This window comes from Pristiophorus japonicus, chromosome 26 (assembly GCF_044704955.1).
Source record: "Pristiophorus japonicus isolate sPriJap1 chromosome 26, sPriJap1.hap1, whole genome shotgun sequence".
In the NCBI taxonomy this organism is placed as follows: domain Eukaryota; kingdom Metazoa; phylum Chordata; class Chondrichthyes; family Pristiophoridae; genus Pristiophorus; species Pristiophorus japonicus.
The window spans coordinates 14,353,673-14,375,720 of NC_092002.1; the positions used below are offsets into that span (position 1 = coordinate 14,353,673).

The 22,048-nt window shown below is 43.1% G+C and overlaps 1 protein-coding gene across 7 annotated transcripts in view; it reads right to left on the bottom strand.

Annotated features, from left to right (window-relative positions):
- The window catches only part of LOC139239214 (uncharacterized), a 92,206-nt gene that overhangs the window by 43,472 nt on the left and 26,686 nt on the right, over positions 1-22,048 (bottom strand). For 6 of the 7 annotated variants that reach the window (XM_070867885.1, XM_070867882.1, XM_070867886.1 and 3 more), the window contains exons 8-17: positions 20,972-21,086; positions 18,478-18,914; positions 16,317-16,464; positions 9,892-10,191; positions 9,069-9,293; positions 6,368-7,176; positions 4,736-4,836; positions 1,540-1,588; positions 1,205-1,366; positions 404-515 (exon numbers count right to left, since the gene is read on the bottom strand). In XM_070867885.1, the coding sequence (XP_070723986.1) occupies positions 404-515; positions 1,205-1,366; positions 1,540-1,588; positions 4,736-4,836; positions 6,368-7,176; positions 9,069-9,293; positions 9,892-10,191; positions 16,317-16,464; positions 18,478-18,914; positions 20,972-21,086 (2,458 nt within the window). The remainder of the gene's footprint in view (positions 1-403; positions 516-1,204; positions 1,367-1,539; positions 1,589-4,735; positions 4,837-6,367; positions 7,177-9,068; positions 9,294-9,891; positions 10,192-16,316; positions 16,465-18,477; positions 18,915-20,971; positions 21,087-22,048) is intronic. The other variant, XM_070867887.1, reaches the window with a different exon arrangement.

Sequence of the window (22,048 nt, forward strand, 5' to 3'; positions counted from 1 at the left end):
TCAGAAGAAACTTCTTTACCCAAAGAGCAGTGAGAATGTGGAACTCGCTGCCACAGGGAGTGATTGAAGTGAATAGCATTGATGCATTTAAGGGGAGGTTTAGACAAGCATATGAGGGAGAAGGGAATAGAGGGTTATGCTGATAGATTTAGATGAGGAAAGACAGGAGGAGGCTCGAGTGGAGCATAAAGGTTGCATAGACTGGTTGGGCCCAATGGCCTGTTTCTGTGCTGTATATGCTGTTTAATCCTATGTAGTTCTAGGGTCTCCAGCCAGGGGAAACAACCTCTCAGCATCTACTCTTTCAATCCCCCTCGGAATCTTTTACGCTCCAACAATAAACCTATTCCAAGTCACACTGGCAGTGGAATGCTCCTTAATATTAAATAGAAAAAAGTCTTACCAGACAAGAGTGAGATCTTTTCTAACAGGATCTTCTGTTTTCCCAAAAGTAGTTCTTTCTCTATTGTTAGATTTTTGGACTGCCTGTCCAGGTTAGAGATGACATCAATGGCCTGCGGAGCATGGGCAAAATCATGAAATACACAAAATATCAAAGCCCAATGTAACATTTGGGAGATATTTCTGGATGGTTTGATACGTTTCTAGCCCCACCTCCCGAGGACGGCTTCAAAAATCCACATGTGGATGTGGGTGTTGTGCATTCCAAGTATCACATTTACAGCTCTTCTCCAGATCTTCACTCCATCCCTATGGACCAGCACAAGCCGTACAAATGTCTGGCCACTTGCTCATCTGTTCAAGCATGCCATCGCCTATTCTTAATTTGAAGTTGTTACATTTGAATTGAAATGGTAAAAAAATGCTTCCCCCCCCCCTGCTGTAAAAATTGCTGAATAACTACAATTTTTGAGCATACCCCACTTTGAATTAACGGGAGTAAACTATATTATTTGTTGTGTGATTTTTATGGCCATTAGTGTTAAAATGGCCAACGGGCAAGTCAAATAATTGATTTGCAGCAACAAAATTGGAACAGACTTTTCATTTAATGATTACAGTGTTAAGGCTGTACCCAACAGCATGGGGGGGAAAAACATATAATTGTTAACAAAACTCTGTTTGCACCTTAAAAGGGCCCAATAAGTACTAGAAAATAAAAGTGCACAAATATTGATTGGAAAATTGATGGTGAAAATTTTTGGCACTTACACCGTGAACATAAAGGGAACTATTCACAAACCTCATCGAGGATGGCCCCCTTTGAAGCAATCTGCTTGTCATCGAAAAGCTTGTCCTTCAGTATTTTAAAACGATTTTCCATCATCCTGCGCGACTCACGTTCTCTCAAGTTGTGTAATATTGCCTTCTTTCTGGCTTCACATAGCACAGAAGGGTCAAACGCCTAAGAATAAGAAAACCATTAAGAATGTAGCTGGACCTCGCTGAGCTATCCAGCTTTGGGTAATGTTAAGAGGCACAATGAGCAATCTGACCAGTTAGAAACTAGGTTTGAAGAAAGTGTAATTAAACGACCATGTGACCATGCGACACAACTAAATATTTACTTGGACTCACCTTTCTTTTAGTTGAGTGGCTGAATGATTGTGAATTCTGGAAAAGCCCCCTAGAAAACAGGAATAGTTTGTAAGATCATCTGCAGTCGATTGCAACACTATTGGTGTAGGTGAAGCAGACCTCGAAAATTACAGATGGGTGTGTAACAAGTGAAATAAAAAGGAAAATACTAAATTACAAATGCTGCATGTTCACAAAGTTTGCATTTCCAAAATTCTAGCAAAAGTTAGATTATGTTAAATAAATACAGGTCGAACCTCCCTTACCCGGAACCCTCGAAACCTGGCCTATTCTGGATAAGGGGTTTTTCCGGACGAGGGGTGGTCACGTTAAATTGGATGGTACCGGTACTGAGCAAGGGGATATCAGGGCTGGCTGGCTTGGGGGTGCGGCAGAGAGATCAATATGGGGTCAAGCCAGCGATTGTGGGAGTCGGCAGTGAGGAAGGACTTCAATTTGTTCATGTTGGAGTTCTGTGCATGTGCCACCAGGTGGCCAGGAATGGTTCCGGATGAGGGGTGGTTCTGGATAAGGGAATTCCGGATAAGGGAGGTTCAACCTGCAGCATCAAAATCGAATGACCGATTTACTGTGGGTAAGGGCTTCCTCGTGCTGTGAATGTACTAGATCCTCCACATGCAATGAGGAACTCTATGAACTTTCCATCGTGGCAAGAGGGAAGAGTCACCTCTACACAATTTGCTAATTTTGACTAATGGATTTATCCAGGGTGTTGTTTCCAAAGGCGGCAAAATGCCTCAATCAATGAAATCTTATGATCACAGCCCTGTGTGCATCAGCCAAGCAATATTTATTTTTAACTATGGGGCTAATGGTTGAACTTTAACAATGCAACTTCCTCAGATAAATAAATCTTGGATAAAAGGATGAGTTTAAGAGCAAGAAAGAGTTGCATTCATATAGCGCCTTTCACAACCTCAGGACATCCCAAAGCGCTTTGCAGCCAATGGAGTACTTTTGAAGTGTAGTCACTGTAGGAAACGCAGCACCCAATTTGTACATAGCAAGCTCCCACAAACAGCAATTTGATCAAGACCAGATAATCTGTTTTTAGTAATATTAATTCAGGGATATATATTGGCCAGAACACCAGGGAGAACTCCCCTGCTGCTCTTGTTCAAAATCGTGCCATGTGATTTTTTTAAAAATCCATGTGAGTGCAGACGGTTTTAACGTCTCATCTGAAATATGGCACCTCAGACACTGCAGCACTCCCATAGTACTGCACTGGAGTATCATGCCCAGATTTTTGTGCTCAAGTCTGTGGAGTGGGACTTGAACCCATAACCTTCTGATTAATGGCGAGAGTGCTACCCACTGAGTCACAGCTGGCACATTCATGAGCAATTCTATTCACACACAAGATAAGGTGAGTGTAGAGGATAAACTTCAGTGAAGATAATTTTGGATGAAGGGAAAATGTTGGAATCAATGATTAAAGATGTATTGGAAAGCAGTGATAGGATCGGTCCAAGTCAGTATGGATTTATGAGATGGAAATCATGCTTGGCAAATCTTCTAGAATTTTTTGAAGATGTAACTAGTAGAGTGGGGACAAGGGAGAACCAGTGGATATGGTGTATTTGGACTTTCAAAAAGCTTTTGAAAAGGTCCCATACAAGAGAGGAGTATGTAAAATTAAAGCATATGATTTTGGGGATAATGTACTGATGTGCATAGAGAACTGGTTGGCAGACAGGAAGCAGAGAGTCGGGATAAACGGGTCCTTTTCAGAATGACAGGCAGTGACTAGTGGGGTGCCGCAAGGTTCAGTGCTGGGACCCCAGCTATTTACAATATACATTAATGATTTGGACGAAGGAATTGAGTGTAATATCTCCAAGTTTGCAGATGACACTAAGCTGGGTGGCAGTGTGAGCTGTGAGGAGGACGCTAAGAGGCTGCAGGGTGACTTAGACAGGTTAGGTGAGTGGGCAAATACATGGCAAATGCAGTATGATGTAGATAAATGTGAGGTTATCCACTTTGGTGGCAAAAACAGGAAGGCAGAATATTATCTGAATGGTGACAGATTAGGAAAAGGGGAGGTGCAACGAGACCTGGGTGTCATGGTACATCAGTCACTGAAAGTTGGCATGCAGGTACAGCAGTCGGTGAAGAAAGTAAATGGCATGTTGGCCTTCATAGCGAGAGGATTGGAGTATAGGAGCAGGGAGGTCTTACTGCAGTTGTACAGGGCCTTGGTAAAGCCACACCTGGAATATTGTGTTCAGTTTTGGTCTCCTAACCTGAGGACGAACATTCTTGCTATTGAGGGAGTGCAGTGAAGGTTCACCAGACTGATTCCCAGGATGGCAGGACTGACATACGAAGAAAGACTGGATCAACTAGACTTATTTTCACTGGAATTTAGAAGAATGAGGGGATCTCATAGAAACATATAAAATTTTGACAGGATTGGACAGGTTAGATGCAGGAAGAATGTTCCCGATGTTGGGGAAGTCCAGAACCAAGCATCACAGGGGTAAGCCATTTAGAACCGAGATGAGGAGAAATTTCTTCACTCAGAGAATTGTGAACCTGTGGAATTCTCTACCACAGAAAGTTGTTGAGGCCAGTTCATTAGATATATTCAAAAGGGAGTTAGATGTGGCCCTTACAACTAAAAGGATCAAAGGCTATGGAGAGAAAGCAGGAAGTTGCATGATCAGCCATGATCTTATGAATATATCTAACGAACTGGCCTGCCTTTTGAATATATCTAACGAACTGGCCTCAACAACTTTCTGTGGTAGAGAATTCCACAGGTTCACAATTCTCTGAGTGAAGAAGTTGCATGATCAACCATGATCTTATTGAATGGTGGTGCAGGCTCGAAGGACTGAATGGCCTACTCCTGAACCTATTTTCTATGTTTCTATCTCATTTGGTTGCACCTTTCTAGAATACCAACCCCTACTGTGTTGCCATTACAGCACCTAGATCTTTCTTAATTGTGTTCAGTGTCCTGGTAACTTTTTCCAGCGACTGATAATGCTCTGTTTAAATAAATAAATTGACTTCTGTCCTAAATTTGTCCTTTATAACTACGATTCTTTACCTTCCAGTCCTTTGTATCTGAAAATATTGTTCCAGGTTTACTTTTGCTATCGAGTATCCTACAATCTGCAGGTATTTAGGATAAGCTTTCACTGTTTCGTTAGTTGTTACTGACCTTTGTGGTTCATAGAGTTTATTGTCAATTAATGAATTTCTTGGAATTCTTGATTTCGACACCAAGTTTCTAAACCCATCTCTACTTCTACTTGAATGAGTCTGCAAAGAAGAAAAAACAAAACGTCTTCATGATGATTACAGAAGTGGCAGAATAATACCATCTCACCGGGTGGAAGATCATCTTAAAAATGACAACTGATCCCATGGAGGGGGTAGGGCTTCGGCAGTCGTGTGTGGCAAGTTTCAAACCCGTTGTGGCAATATTTGAGAGACAAGAGGTCAAGCATTTCTCTATAGTAGAAAGAAGTGACACTTTACCGCCATTCAAGCTTAGCAGCATCGCTCTCTGAACATTTTTATTACCTGACAATCTCTTATGGAGATTGGGTGGAAGCCCTCAGATTGTCAAACGGAGCATAGCTGGACAATGCCATACGCTGCAGTGCAGGTATTGGTGGCCAAGTCATTCACTTTGGATTGCCGCAGCAGCTTAAATGCCTGGCCAACATGGTCCACAAAATAACAGATCCAGGTTCTTAGGAAAAGCTGGGCAGGCCACACTGACCCAGGTGGACAGGTCGTACCAACTTCACCATCCAGGTTACTTAGTGCAGACAACTCCTCATTCCGAGAGAGCATCTCATGCCTAAATTACAAATACTCAGTGACCAGCCCCGTGTGATTCTCTCACCCTCCCTCCCTGAATGATTACGCTTCCTATTTGAACACATGGCAGTTGACTGAATGAAGAATGTCCCATTCTCAGAGATGAACCTGTCCCAAGTGTGTGTGGATGCTACTCTAGAGGTAACCCATAAGTTAATGGAAACCAAAGGTTTAACCAGTCCTTTGATTTGCCTCCCAAAGACTATTATCTCTACCTGATCTCTCCCCTGGATGACCCAACCCTACTGCTTTGCCATTACAACACCTAATTGTTTCTTAAATGCATTCAGTGCCCATGTAACCTAATCCAGCTACTGATTATACTCTGCGTAAAAGAAATAGTTTCTGATGTCTGTCCTAAGCTTGTCCTTTATTACCAAGATTTTCCACCACCTTCTTGACCTGATGTATCTGAAAATATTGTTCCAGGTTTAGTTTCTCTAACAAGTCGAGTATCTTGCATATCACAAATATTTAGGGACAGCTCTGAAGGATTCACTCCGTTAAGGAGCTCGGTTTGATAGTTGCTTGAGAAAGGTAAACGAGATGGGGATCAAGCTGAACTAGGAGGATCTAAGTGGAGAAAATCACCAGTGCAGATTTGACTGACCAAATGGCCCATTTCTCGGCTGTAACATTTTCTGCAGCGAAAGGGGAGGAGGAAGAAACATTCACCACAGGATGGACCTGCGCTCTGTTTAACTCGCCACAAAATGGACTGAAAAAACATTAAAGCTTTCAGCCTTTTGCCAATGGACCAAAATAACTGCTGCCAAGCATGGGACAAACCACATCGTATCTGACTGCTTCATGCAACGGACCATTTTGTGTCATGGGCGTTACAAGAGGATGGTAAGCCCTAATCTGGAGAGTGTTTCTGGATTTTTTTCTCCCCATTCCCATTTGATCAATAAACCACAAAAATCCATCCTTTCTTTCGAATCATGAATTATTCCATACATACCTGCACGCCTAACTCTGCTTCAGTCACAGCTTCCGTATTTAAATTGAGTGAACGGTTCCAGAACTTAGAGCTTCGGAAGGATTCTTCTCGCAATGCAGTAAAGCCATTGTCTTCCTCGTCATTCAAAGGCTCCTCTTTTATGGTCACAGTGCAGATTTCAGAGCCGTCGGGATCAATCAGCCCACTGGCATTTCCTTCCGACAAGTCTCTCTCGACCTTAACATGAGCTTCACTGGGCTGGCACTTAAACTGTTCTGTGCAATCTGTCCTATTGCGATGCTCGGAAAACCTGCTGTTCTCCTGTACCCATTTTGTGTCGTAAGCCCCAGTGACCGCAATGCTTTTACTTTTGACAGGAAAGGTTCGAATGGTACCAATGCTTTGATCGTATTCTGCTGGCTCAGGAGATTTCATTTCTATTTTTAAGTCAAACACGTCATTGTTTAATTCATCAGCATTTGGTTTTGACTGGCAATCAGCTAAAGGAATGATACTGTATGGTCCATTGTGCTGTTCAGCCTCCTGCGTGGTGGTATCTGGAAATATATGTAGTGACTGGAGTGGAGAAACTTGATCCACAAATTTCCAAGTTGTAGGGCTACTCTGAGGTTGTGGCTTTGATGAATCACAGGTGACAATGTTGCACAGAGGTGTGGAGATGCCCAAACCTGCGCCGACATTGGTTACTGACGAACCAGTTTTAATACATGATTCTGAACTTGCAGCAGCCGTGTTACAATGAGGAGTGCTAGCATCACCTACCAAAGGAGTCGCTGTAGGTGTGAGGATTTCGACCAGTGGAGATGTTCCTGTAATTAAAATATCACATTAATCTTAAAAAAACATTTCTCATTTATTGTACAGGTTAAAAGGGAATCCCTTTTCCCAGTGTCCAGGACTGTCACTTCGCCTTCACGTGGCGTACAAGATATACTTTATTAAAACAATTGAACAACAGTCACCGTAACTGTAACGTATGCCTCTGAGAGTATGCTCATTGGTTGAGCTGTTGAGTTGAGAGTGGCTTAGCCAGTCACATGATGTTCACAAGACTCAATAAAACCCCAGCCAGTTGGGTCGAGGTCACCCACGATGAGGTATGTAGTTGTGAGCCTAGTGGATGAACTGGTATTATGTAGTGTGACTGTTAAACCTTTGTTAATAAACCAACTAGTGTTTAATAGCAATGTTGCTATGAATTCTTAAGCAAAGAACCCATGAAGCAAATACATTACAACAAAAAGCGTTTCATATGAACTGCTCAAAAAGAAAATGGAACCGCTGTTGAAAAGCTTCTTGCTGAAAGAGACTTCTGCTCAGCAACTGTGAAGTGCTTCAACAAATCCCATCATTCAAAATAAAACCCTCAACTCACCCAATCTCAGTAATTTGGACAAACCTTTGGATCTTATCATCATAGACAGTTCCTCGAAACGAGGAAGACTTGCTTCCACGCTGAAAAGGGATGTGCTCACAGGTGTTTCAATGAAGGACCTAATATTCCGGATCCCGAACGACATCCAAAAGGGTGGAAGATGCCTGTGTGTGGATTTTTTTTTACATGTGGTGGCCGTTGCACCCCAGCCACCACTGGATCTTCTAGTTGTGAGTGGGAAGCCATTATATTACAAACTATTTTTTAAATCTCGTAAGCGTGTCAACAAATCGGAGTGCAGTATTGCCAGAATGATCACTCTCTCTCAAGTTTCAAATCTCTTAAGTTCACCAGGTTGAATGCTCCAGGCAAGCATGTATAAGTTTTTCTTTAAAAAGAGACCCAACAATAACTCATCCAGCATTACATTTTGCATAAAGTAGCTCAATAAACCCAAGCACAACAATAAGACAAGATTATCAACAGAGCCTCCTCTGGCCTTGGAACAGAGGAGGTTGAGGGGAGATTTAATTGAGGTGTATAAAATGATGATGGGCCTAGATAGAATGGGTAGGAATGACCTATTTCTCTTAGCACAGGGGTCAAAAACCAGGGAGCATAGATTTAAAGTAGTTGGTGGAAGGATTAGAGGGGAGATGAGGAAACATTTCTTCACCCAGAGGGTGGTGGGGGTCTGGAACTCACTGCCTGAGAGGATGGTAGAGGCAGAAAAACTCACCACATTTAAAAGATACTTGGATATGAACTTAAAGAGCCATGACCTACAAGGCTACAGACGTAGTGCTGGAAGGTGCGATTAGGCTGGGTATCTCTTTTTCGACCGGCACGGGCACATAGACCGAATGGCCTCCTTCTGTGTCGTAATTTTCTATGATTTTATGATCAATGTTAAATATTCCGCTCCCCCGCAACCAAGCATATCAAGTAATCACCATCAATGCCTTTGGGCCCAGGCTTCACTGCACCCAGACTGCTAAGCCTAAGGTTATCGGGTTACCCATCGCCTGTAAAGATACTATGTGAAATGAGTTTAAGGAACCTTGCGCAGATTCGGAAGTGTGTCTGCAATCTCACTGTTGGAAGATTAAAAATCAAAACTGTGATTATGGTGTCCTTCATTCCTCTGCTCACAGTAAGCACAAGCTCCATGGCTCTGCATTGTTACAATACGATTAAATTGGGTGGCAAAGACAAGCAGGGGATAAGACAAAGCTTTGAAGACGCGGACTTTGAATACCAAGCATACACAAAGTGAGAAGTAGGATCACCAGTGCTGAATATTCAGCTTGTTGCTAGATACCATACCTAGAATGGGTGACCGGGGAATGTCGAGCTGTTGCACTGGGGTTTGTTCTGGAGTCTTTGTGTAAACTAGCTGGAAGATCTTCCCACTGGAGTGTTTGTATAACTGCCGGCCATCAGCAGCCTTGATAGGCTGAAGCATTAGGTTGTCTCCTGGCTGGAGCTTCAAGGTACTCGGGACAGCAATACAGTGCCGACGGCCATCTCGATCCACAGAGTCAGTTGGTCCTGACAAAAAAGGCAAGCCGTTAAAAAAACACATGCATGGCAAGCCGATGATCCGATCCGTATCATTCTGCCTACTTAGGTGCTTTCTACAGAAATAAACATTTTTCAGCGACTTTTGCTAACTCCTGCCATACAATCCATTTTCATAAGGTGATAGCAATGACATTGGTGATGCAGCCACTCAATGCAATTTAGTTCAGGGCTCACACACACAAAGCTATATTGAAATGCAAGTTGTTAATCAAAATTGGTATCACAATGAAAATGGTATATTTGTTTTCTTCACTACTCGCGCTCTCAAATTATTGGGTTTAATTCAGGTAACAAGTTACATTCTGGCTGAACTGACATGTAGCTTTTCAGGTGGGTCTCATGCTGCTGTTGATTCAGACGTGAAACAACTCAATCTCTTTATTCCCGCCCCCGCCGGCTCTCCCCACACCATTTGCCACATCTTGCTAGTTCAAAGCCATCTAACCTTTTGAACTTAGTATAACAAAAATGTAAAATTTCACATACAAATAATAATGTGCACGCACGCGCACACACACACACAAATAAACTCCATGGTCACAGAAACACTCGACATCAAACCTACCTAAAGACAATCCAGAAGAATTAGTCTTACACAGCAGGTAACGGGTTGGAGGAGTAGGCGAAGTCTCCGTTTTGTGTTGAGATGCAACAGGACTCACAAAGCAGCTTGAAGTGGGCGTTGGAGTTATATTGGTCAACAACGTGCTCAAAGCCCCAATTTTCTGGAATGTAGTGATTGCAGATCGAATAGAAGGCGAGGGGACTTTGGGCATATTTTTTACAGTAGTGTCAGTAGTTGCAACGGAGACACTTTGTTCCCTTTTCTGGCCTGCAGTCATAGGAAGCGCCTCACCTTTATCTTCTGCGGAAAGAATGAAATCTGATGGTGAAGGACACCGTACCGGGTTATTAATATCATCGTTTGCAGTAGCAAACTAATCTGAATATATAGTGTTGCTATATCAAGTGGCTCGATTCATGTTAAAAGGATGCAACATGGAACCAATTGGCTATTAATGTACAGATGTTAGTGGCATGGGCGTGATCGATGGTGATGTTAATGTTTCCTGACAACTTGTCAATTACATAGATCAAAATGTTCATGCAGAAAATGAGAAACATAGGGATATATAGCAGGGGTTCTCAACCTTTTTGCTTCAGAGCCTCCCGCCCCCCTCCCTCCCACAGTGTTACAAAAATTCCAAGTACCCCCCATGTAACACAAAAACAAGCACTTTTCCTGCATAAAAATTCATTCTACAATTAAACATATTGGCTGGAATTTTCCAGCTCGGTAACGGGCGCGATCAGTGGCTGGTCGGGTGGGAAAGTTGTTATTTCCCGGCTCGGGAACTGATCTTAACAGACTTTTTTAAAAAAAACTTATTTTTTAAATTTAATTGTACAGCCATGGCAACCATGCTGCTTGGAAAGCACGTCCGTCAATCTGATGCGGGAGTTCAATGGCCATTGCTCCAGCTGATTACTTGACAGCATCGAATGTACAGTAACAGCTCCCACCTGGCAGATGATCACTTTCTTCAAGCAGAAGCCGTTTCTCAGTCCAGATTTTCCAGCACAGATTTTGCAGGCTGCAAGTCTTTCCAGCAAAGTCTTCAACCAGTCTCACCTCATTGGAAGAACTCTCACCATTGACAGAATGCTTCTGTCATCTGTAATCCAGCTGCCATCTATTCCATCAACATTTATACTGCCTCATCTTGGTCTTCAGATTCAGACCACAATGAGCTCCAACACCAGCAGCACCACCAGCCTTCTCCGCAATCATCTGATGCAGCACAGGACACAGGGCATCAGCCCCTGAGCACATTGCTGCCCAGAGGCCAGGGATGGCCTCATCATGGTCAGATTTAGTTAAATTTACACTGTACACCCAAAAGACTGCCACATGATGCACCAGGTTGGCACCATTCCACACCAACACCATAAAGCATCCCTGCAATGACCAAGCCATTCCTTTCACACTCATCACCATTGTGGGGAGTACCGTTATGTCTCGCCATTCACTGCAACTCACTAAACCACTTCCAAAGCTGTACATAAATCCATCCAAGACTAGAAAGTGTTGAAAATAAAGATTTTTGTGTTTGTCGCCACATTAACAGAAAGTTTACATAAACATTGGATAAAACACCCGAGTGTGTTATTAGTTAGTATGATTGCACTAGGATGAGGGGGGAGTGTGAGGGGTGGCTAGTGAAATGGGGATGTGATAATGTAGATTGAGAGAGAGATGGGTGGAGGCGCATGGTATGTTGGTGTGAGTAAGGATGTGCAGGAGTGAGATAGCGAAGGCAGAGCGATGAGAATGTGATGACAGCAGGATGAAGTTGAGTGTGGCTTTGTCCTCATGTTTCCTGATCATTGAAACGTTTTCAGCACTGCACCCAGGTCTTCCTGAACACATCCCTGCCTGCGACTTCCTCTGCAATCCGCAACCTGGTTGTGTTGCGTCTCCTGGGGAGGTCTCTTCTGCCCATCGGAAAGGAAGAGGACCACCTTGCATGCTCTGACTCTCTACATAAGCATAAGGAGGGAGAAGAGCCATCGGCGATCCTGGGTGAAGCCCTCTGCCTCTGTGCAGTAATTTCCAGTGATAGCAGCACTCTATTGCTGCAGTACACTGACAGCACTATAATAAAAACAGAAAATGCTGAAAATCTCAGCGGATCAGGCAGTATCTGTGGGGAGAAACCGAGTTTACGTTTCGGGTCGATGACCCTTCATCAGAACTGACAATACTATGTTAGATTTAACGTCAAATCGAATGTGGCCATGGTCCCTTTCGAAGATCCCAGCTGAAAACGCATTATGAATGACGTCACCAGACCGGCTCCATTTAATTGGGCCGGATAACATGCTGGGCGGGCTTAACAGGCTCTATTAACTGAAGTTAGTTTTCAGCAGCGGGATGAAGCTAGAAGCGGGGCCGCGACCCTCCAGGCCACCGCCCGCACTGAGCCCGGCAAGGTAGGCAAAATTCCAGCCAATTTTTCTTGTTCTACTTGCTAAAATACGTTGCGTGTGCTGAGCAACAATTCTGTCAAGGCGCGGAGGTATCTTCGACAAACACACACGCAGGTCATGGTCAATGTCCATCCTGACTCGGTAGTTTGCTTTCATTGATGCCACTGCTGAAAAGCCAGCTTCGCACAAGTAGGTCATGCTAAATGGCAGCAACACTTCCAGTGCCGCGGAAGAAGCAGTGCTGTATTCATCGGAACATTCACACCAAAACGTCTCCAGCGGCCATTCATTGAACTTGGTTCTGAGGGAGCTATCTGATGAAATGCCACTCAGCTCTTCCAATAGTTTTGTTGGGACAGAGGGTGGCAATTTAGCTGCAATATTCTCACTAAAGGGGTTTGTAGTCCAGAGGTGTGTAGCAGATTGTTCCGCTGTGAGTTCTGGATAATAAATATTCAATTTACTGAGTACGCCAGAAAGATGCGTTAGCAGCTGTGGTTTGATTGCGTCAAAGTCAACTTTTCTTTCTCGAATGAAAGAATGCAGGAGCTCAAACATATCCGTCGTCCCTCCAGAGACGAGGACTTTCCAGACCTGCAGTTTCCTTTTCAATGCACCAATTCTTTCACGCTGGGCAACATAATGGGTTCTCCCACCTTGCGGAGTTTTATGCAGCTTATTCACTTCACTGAACATGTCCACAAGGTATCCCAGCTTCACCAGCCACACGTCATCTTTCAGCACCTCGGCAAGTTCAGGTTCCTCGTCAGCTAAGAGAGTCCGCACTTCTTCCCGGAGATGAAATATGCTGGTAAGCATTCGGCCTCGAGACAGCCATCTCACCTCGGTGTGCACGAGCAAGGAGTTGTGCTCTGTGCCCACTTCCTCACAGAGTGCAGCAAAACACCTGGAGTTCGTGGCTCTGGATTTAATGAAATGAACGAGTGTCACCGCTGTGTTGAGAACAGCGTGAAGGCCCGGTTCGATATCTTCCGCAGCAAGCACCTCTCGGTGTAAAAAACAATGCGACCAAATGGCCCGAGGTGCAGCAGCGTTTACCTTTTGCACAACACCAGAATGCTTTCCGGTCAGTGCTGCCGTCCCATCAGTGCAGACCCCAATGCAATTTGTCCAGCTGATTCCTGCTAAAGTCATGAAATCATCCAGCAAGCTGAAAATATGGTCCGGCTTTGTCGTCGTCTTGAGCTCTTTGCAAAACAAAAAGTCTTCTTGTACGTCCTTATTCCACACATACCGAACATAAGCGAGTAAATGGGACATTTTGGAAAGGTCAGTGGATTCATCAAGTTGGAGCGCAAAGTCACTGTCACGCAGCCTATCAATGCACTGCACAACTATGTCTTCGGACATTAAATCAATCCGTTGTTTGACAACGTCACTTGATAGTGGTACTTTTTCCAGTTGCTCGGCCTTCTGCTCTCCAAACATTTCCCTCACCATTTGAATGGCGCACGGCATTAGCAACACCTCAGCAATCGTATGCGATTTGTTTGCTTTAGCAATTTTCTGCGCTACCAAGTAGGATGAGAGTACAAGGTTGTTATCCGGCGTAGTTGTAATGAGCAGTTCCTCAGCTTTTTGCTCAAAAAACGAACGTTGCTCGCCCTTATATATTTTATGCTTGGAAATTAAATGTCTCTGTAAGCTGCAGACTTTCATAGATCCATTGGACACTGCGGCAGAGGTATATCTGTACTTCCAGTACAAATAAAACCGAAATTCAAGTAACTGTCTCTGTACTTCCTGGTGGGTTTATGCTTTTTACTCACACCTCCAGCTCCTCGGTGTTCTTCAGCCCTTATGGTTGAACTTGATGAAGGAAGTTCTGCATCATTACTCTGTGGACTTTGTTGGTTTGAAGCTGATGATCGAATTAAAAATTTATCCGTACCTGGTATTTACTGTGTGCGCTTACAACGATGTTTCCTGTTCTTTTGTCATTTAGCTTGTTCCTGCTAAAATAGCTCTATTACACCTTACTTAAAGTGAGAACGTGTTACATAACTGGAGAACGTTTTAGCATGGAATAAAACATGCATGAAAATGTAAATTTTTCCCCCCACCTATACATGCTCTGGTTATTTCTGGCAGACCCCTTAAAACTTCTTGCAGAACCCTAGGAGGCAGCGGAGCCCCAGTTGAGAACCTCTGATAGAGGGGACTAAAAAGAAACCATTGCAGTCCACCATGCTAGTCCCAAGACCCAGAAGACATCTTGAATTGTCTGGTCATGCCCCTCAACCACTAGCACCCACTTAGGCTTGTTCACATAATTTGCTTCTATAAATAGTCCACTGCCGAATGAGAGACAGACAGATAAAACCGAAAGATTTCAGATTAAAAAAATAAGGCAGACCACATTGGAAAAGAACTAGCTTAGTCAATCTGTACTGTCAGACCAGAAAAATACAAAATCAGATAGTAGATTAAAGGATTAAATACTTAGTGCGTAAAAGTTCTGAGTCTGTCTATAATTTTGAGCTCATAGGAACAAGTGTAGGCCATTTAATTAGATCATGGCTGATCTGTATCTTAACTCCATTTACCTGCCTTGATTCCATATCCCTTAAAACCCTTGCCTAACAAAAATCTTCCAATCTCAGTTTTGACATTTTCAAATGACACCTAGCCTCAATAGCTTTTGAGAGTTCCAGATTTCCACGATCCTGTGTATGAAGAAGCGCTTCCTGACATCACCCCTGAATAGCCTGGCTCTAATTTTAAGGTTATGCCCCCTTGTTCTGGACTCTCCCCCCCCACCCCCACCAGAGGAAATAGTTTTCCCCTATCTACCCTATCATATTCTTTAATTATCTTAAAACACCTCAATTTGATCACCCCATGATCCTCTATACTCAAGGGAATACAAGCCTATTCTGAACCAGTCCTCATAATTTAACTCTTTTAGCCCCAGTATAATTCTGCGCTGCACCCACTCCAGGGCCAATACAACCTTCCTGAGGTGCCGCGCCCAGAACTGAATGCAGTACTCCAGATGGGGGCTTAACCAGAGCTGTGTACAGCTGAGCCATAACTTCCACCCCTTTGTATTCCAGCCCTTTGAGATAAAGGCCAACATTCCACCAGCCTTTTATCATTATTTTTTTGTTCACTAGCTTTTAGTGATTTCCGAATTTGGACCCCGAAATATCTCTGCTCCTCCACAGTTCCGAGCTTCTCACAATTTAGAAAATATTCTGATCAATCTTTCTTGGTTCCAAAATGGATGACCTCGCACTTCCTCACACTGAATTCCATCTGCCACAGTTTTACCCACTCAATTAATCCACAATTGTCCCTTTGCAACTTTCTGCTCCCATCTGCACTATTTACTGTGCCACCTAATGTATTAGTGCTTTTAATTTTTAAGTGGCTCACTTTGCAAATAGCTATTTTTAAGATAAAGATTTATTACACATATAACATTTTTTGGTAACAAACCAACATTTATGCATTACCTCAGGGATATTCCAAAGCACTTTAAAGCCAATGGGTTACTTTTGAAATGCCTACAGTCATTTTGCAGGCAAATGCTTGCCCACAGCAAGCTCAATAAGGAGATGAATAACAAAAAAATCCTACTTTGTAGTGTGAGATGAGGGATAAATATTGGGCGGGATCCTAGGAGAAACCCCAGCTCCTCTTCAATAGTGCCACAGGATCGGTTACATGACCTGAGCAGGCAGAGTTGCGGCTGAAAGTCGCATCTCCAACAATGCAGCACCCACAGTATTGCACCGAAATTCCTCAAGTGTCAGCTAAAGTCCATAGTAAAGCTTTAAGGTGGTGTGCATGGTATTAGTTGAGTCGAATGGACTGCCCATGCACATTCCTCAAGCACCTTGGGGTGTGTTTCTACTTTAAAAAGGTGCCATAAAAATGAAGTCACCATTGCTGTAAGCAAATCGAAACAGGGGAAATTAAACAGGGTCGTATGTGTTCAAATTTGGGTATTGTGACCAATGTGCATTTACTTACCGGTTAGTCTGTTAGGCAGATTAGTGGCAGAACTGGTTTCACTCGGGCACTTTTCTGGTGAGGAGACACTTTTCTCTAAATCCATTACAACGTGAACTGGTGAATTAAACTGTTCGACGTTTGCTTGGTTGGAGCTGGTCTTGGAAACCTAAGGTACAACATACAGACACAAAATTAGAAAACCGACTTAAAACACTATCAAAGGTTAAAACTAAGAAAGCCTCTGCAAGTGGCACACCTATTTTATTCCGTCCTGAATGCAGTGCCAAAGGAGAAGCAAAGAATTCGCCACAGCAGGAGGACAAGATTGAGGCAGGTAGCAGATGAACTGTTCCAAGTGAAAAATGCGCCATGAACCGATATAGATTTTATTACTCAACTTCTAACCAATGTTCCCGTTGAGCTACATGGCCACGCAGTGGTCTGGAAGTCCCGTGCAGGCCGCTCACCGGCTTTTACATGAAGAAACTGCGCATGCGCAAAAATTTGAATGGGCCGTACCGCCCAGTTAAAGAGATCACTGTATTTAAATATGTTCTGTTTTGGACTGAGGAAATGTCTTCTATAAAAAAAAAGTTATAGTTCCAAAATTTCTATTTATAGCAAAAACCAAACTGCTTAGAACCATCTCCATTGATGAAATCAATTCCATCAGGCCCAAAGCTCTGGAACTCCACCTCTCCGCCTCTTTTTGGAACTATAACTTTTTCCTCCTTTAGGATGCTCCTTAAAACCTACCTCTTTGTCCAAGCTTTTGGTCACTTGTGCTAATTTCTACTTATGCGGCTAGGTGTCAAATTTTTATCACATAATACTCCTGTGAAGCACCCTGGGACATTTTACTACGTTAAAGGCTCTATGTAAATACAAGTTGTTGTTGTTGATTATTAAACTACACAAAAGGTCAATAATCAACCAACTTGAGGGCTCAGCAATTCTAACCCGGATAGATCACTAACTTACCAACCGTCATTAAGTTCTCGAAAGAAAGCCCTCGCTCAAAGTCGCCGACAACTAGGTGAGTCTTACCAATTTTGACCTGGGAATGGAACATTGCAGGACAGCTGAGTGTATTTTATGGGGACAGGGAAAATAAGAAATCTACAAGAACCAATTCTCTTCTCTTTGCCCACCCAACTATACAGAAACCACAGATCCACCGATTCCCACACGGAGGACAGGACATCAGTGTTCTCTGCAAGCTGCATTTTGTCCTGCGGGCCTGTTTCTTTAAATTTCCCTTTAATTTCTGCGTACACGTGGCATTTACAACATAAAAGCCGCTAAGCGGCCTGCGTGCGCTCTCGCAGATTATCTTGCAGAAAAGTGTGAAGTGATGCATTTTGGTAGAATGGGAAAAGGACATATAAACTAAAGGGTACAATCCTGAAGGGGGTGCACGAACAGAGAGACCCTGGGGGTATGTGTGCACAAATTGTTGAAAGTGGCAGGGCAGGGCAGGTTGAGAAAGCGGTTAAAAAGGCTTACGGGGTCTTTGGCTTCATAAATAGAGGTGTAGAGTACAAAAGTGTGGAAATGATGAGGAACGTGTATAAAATACTGGTTCGGCCCCAACTGGAGTTTTGTGTCCAATTCTGGGCACCGCACTTTAGGGAGGATGTGAAGGCCTTAGAGAGGGCGCAGAAAAGATTTATGAACATGATTCCAGGAATGAGGGACTTCAGTTACGTTGATAGACGGGAGAAGCTGGGGTTGTTCTCCTTGGAGCAGAGAAGATTGAGAGGAGATTTGATAGAGGTGTTCAAAATCATGAAGGGCCTGGACAGAGTGGATAGAGATAAACTCGAACCATTGGCAGAAAGGTTGAGAACCAGAGGACACAGATTGAAGGTGATTGGCAGAAGAACCAAAGACGACATGAGGGAAAACTTTTTTTATGCAGCGAGTGGTTAGGATCTGGAATGCACTGCCTGAGAGGGTGGTAGAGGCAGACTCAATCTTATCTTTCTAAAAGGAATTGGATAAGTACCTGAAGGAAACATTTTGTAGGGCTACAGGGAGTGGGCCTAGCTGAAGTGCTCTTGCAGAAAGCCGGCACGGGTTTGACGAGCCAAATGGCCGCCTTCTGTGCTGTAACCATTCGATGATTCTACTGCGCTTAGAGGGAACATTAGCGGATGTGCAAAAGTGAAGCTCTCACCTTGGATATCAAGTGATTCAGCTTTGTTTTGAAAGCAGAGTTGCCCACCACAGCCTCAATCACCATAGTCTGTACCAGTGGCTTGTCAAATGCACCTTCAGAGTCTGAGAAATTCTGGATGGTTGCTCGCACGTCAATGTGCTTCTTCGGGGGAAACAACAAAGTCCCCTCTTTTCTTTCCAAATGAACCTCGTACTTGTCTAAACGTTGTGTTGAGGGAAGTTTATTGGCCATAGCACACTCAGCGATGAGCTTAATGATCTTAACCCGACTTTCATTCCAAGCACAGTAGGAGATGATCTCAACAGTTTTTGAAGCAGGTGATCGGTTTGCCGTTGACGGTGGATGCTCCACTCCTGAAGATGGCTCAAGCGTGGCTTGGGAACCAGAATCAACTCGGACATATCTTGGTTCTAGCTCCTCAGTATTCTTATTGTCTGAGGAGGAGAAAAACATTATACAAGGTATATAAAAAAGGTAAATATAAGGTGGAGCGAGAGAGAGAGAGAGAGAGAGAGAGAGAGAGAGAGAGAAAACACTAAATAAATGGAGTTCTGAACTTTTTGCCATAGCCCACATCTATTAGGAAATGAAGGGAATGTTTCTCAAACAGTGCAAGTACTAAAAAGGTACAAACATACACCCTGGAGGAGTGTTATTCTACAAACAGGGCTGCCCTCCATATATTGCAATCCTCAAGACTGCTGAAGGGTGTGTAACTGGGGGTTGGTTATCGAGACATACTTGTTTAGTACTGTGCCACCAACTCTCAATTTATAGAGTAAAAACCCATTGTGCATAAAACGCAAAAAGATAGTATTTAGGTACAGCAAGTGATTAGGAAGACCAATGGTATCTTGGCCTTTATTGCAAAGGGGATGGAGTATAAAAGCAGGGAAGTCTTGCTATAACTATATAAGGTATTGGTGAGGCCACACCTGGAATACTGCGTGCAGTTTTGGTTTCCATATTTACAAAAGGATATACTTGCTTTGGAGGCAGTTCAGAGAAGGTTCACTAGGTTGATTCCGGGGACGAGGGGGTTGACTTATGAGGAAAGGTTGAGTAGGTTGGGCCTCTACTCACTGGAATTCAGAAGAATGAGAGGTGATCTTATCGAAACGTATAAGATTATGAGGGGGCTTGACAAGGTGGATGCAGAGATGATGTTTCCATTGATGGGGGGGGACTAGAACTAGCGGGCATGATCTTAGAATAAGGGGCTGCCCATTTAAAATAGAGATGAGGAGAAATTTCTTCTCTGAGGGTTGTAAATCTGTGGAATTCGCTGTCTCAGAGAGCTGTGGAAGCTGGGACATTGAATAAATTTAAGACAGAAATAGACAGTTTTAAAACGATAAAGGGATAAGGGGTTATGGGGAGCGGGCAGGGAAGTGGAGCTGAGTCCATGATCAGATCAGCCATGAGCAGGATCGTGAGGCTGTATGGCCGACTCCTGTTCCTATTTCTTATGTTCTTATATCCCCTTTAGTTCATTTTTCTCCCACCCTAGAGGAGCCAGATGAAAATGTAGGTTATTCAAATCAAAACAATGATTTCAGAAATAGCAAGAACTGGATGCAAGGATTGGGGGAGATTGGGTGGAAACTTTCTATGAACCTTTGGGTGGAGATGAAAAGAACAGCCCAAGATACAGTTGCCTCCAGTCAGCAACAAAGCCAAAACATTTTGATATTTTCTCCCAAACAGCAGCCAAATGGGAGTGTCTCCCCACCTCCAGTTTTAGTAAAGCCTAAATGTGTGAATCAGGCTCTGATTTAATTATGAAAAAATGCACTCACATACATATGATATATAAAAGGTTCTTCAACAAAAATGTGTATGTTGATGTATTTAGCAGAATGAACTATGATGTAGAAGACATATCCAGAAAGTAGATTAGTAAGAGAAGACAGAACTGAAGCAGGAGCAAGGTGATGTATCCACAGACACATATTTGGCAAGTCACCAAATTCCCCAAGGAGAAAGAGAAAGATCTTCCTGACCTTTCTCCCTTGTAACTATACTACAAGAACCAAAAATAACTAATCCAGCTCTCCAATCATCACGGTTCGTTCATATGCTCAACCACACAAAGTTTTTATGCACCTGGCTTATGAAGGTAAGATTTCTGGTTCTTGGGAATCACACTTCAACCCCAATTAATATCCAAATATCAAATTGTTCAGAGGAATACAATGCTGCATTTACAATAGTCAGTGTAGTGTGCAGCCAGGATCTAGAGGGAGTTTACCTCCCCCTTTATTACAGCCAGGCCAGGTTCTGATTCAGACTCAAGTCATACTCTACAACTTCTACAGCCCAAGTCTTCTGGGATAAGAAGATTCAACACAGGAGCAGAGAAACTGGAAAGTTTTGTGATTGTTCCAGATTTCCACTCTTAATTGCAAATTTAAAGACCACGTGAGTAATTTAAGACATGGCCATCTGGATTTCTTGTAGCTAGCGAAATTTCACTTTTCATTGTCCTCACCTGAAATGTATATTGCTTCAGTCTGATTTCCTGAAACGTCGGATTTCTTTCCACCTTTGGGACACGACACCACATGCACGATCTTGAGGCTTGTAGAACCTGGTTTCAGTTGTTTCTTGGAAAAACATTCAAAGTTCCATTATACAAAACCCACACACACACACAACGCTATGTCCTACGGCTTTCAAAGAATCATATTTTAGGAGAGGAGGCGGCCATTTGGCTCACTGTACCTGTGCCAACGTTAGCTCCGTACTCTTACCCCATTGCCCTGCTTTTCCCCATATCCTTCAACATTTTACTTCAAGTATTTATCCAATTCTCTCTTTAATGCTCAGCTTAACTTGGCAATGAATTCCATCTTCTAACAATCTTTTAAACATATTCTTCTAACCTCATACTTCCAGTAGTAATGCTGAGTTTATAACCCCTTGTTCACCACCACTGGAAATAATCTTTCACTATTTAACCTCACGTTCAAACACTTCTATCCGATCCTCCCTTTACCTTTTAAAAAAAGAAGGCAGACAAAAAGCAGGAAACAATAGTTAGCATAACATCTGTTTTGGGAAAAATGCTGGAGTCTATTATTAAGGAAGCAGTAGCGGGACATTGGGAAAAGCATAATTCAATCAAGCAGAGTCAGCATGGTTTTAAGAAGGGGAAATCATGTTTGACAAATTTGCTGGAGTTCTTTAAGGATGTAATGAGCAGGGTGGATATGGGGGAACCAGTGGATGTGGTGTATTTGGATTTCCAGAAGGCATTTGATAAGGTGCCACATAAAAAGTTACTGCACAAGATAAAATTTACAGGGTTGGGGGTAACATATTAGCATGGATAGAGGATTGGCTAACAAACAGAAAACAGAGATAAATGGGTCATTTTCCGGTTGGCAAACAGTAACTAGTGGGGTGCTGCATGGATCGGTGCTAGGGCCTCAACTATTTACAATCTATATTCATGACTTGGATGAAGGGACCGAGTGTAATGTAGCCAAGTTTTCTGATGATACAAAGATGGGTGGGAAAGCAAATTGTGAGGAGGACACAAAAAATCTGCAAAGGAATATGACAG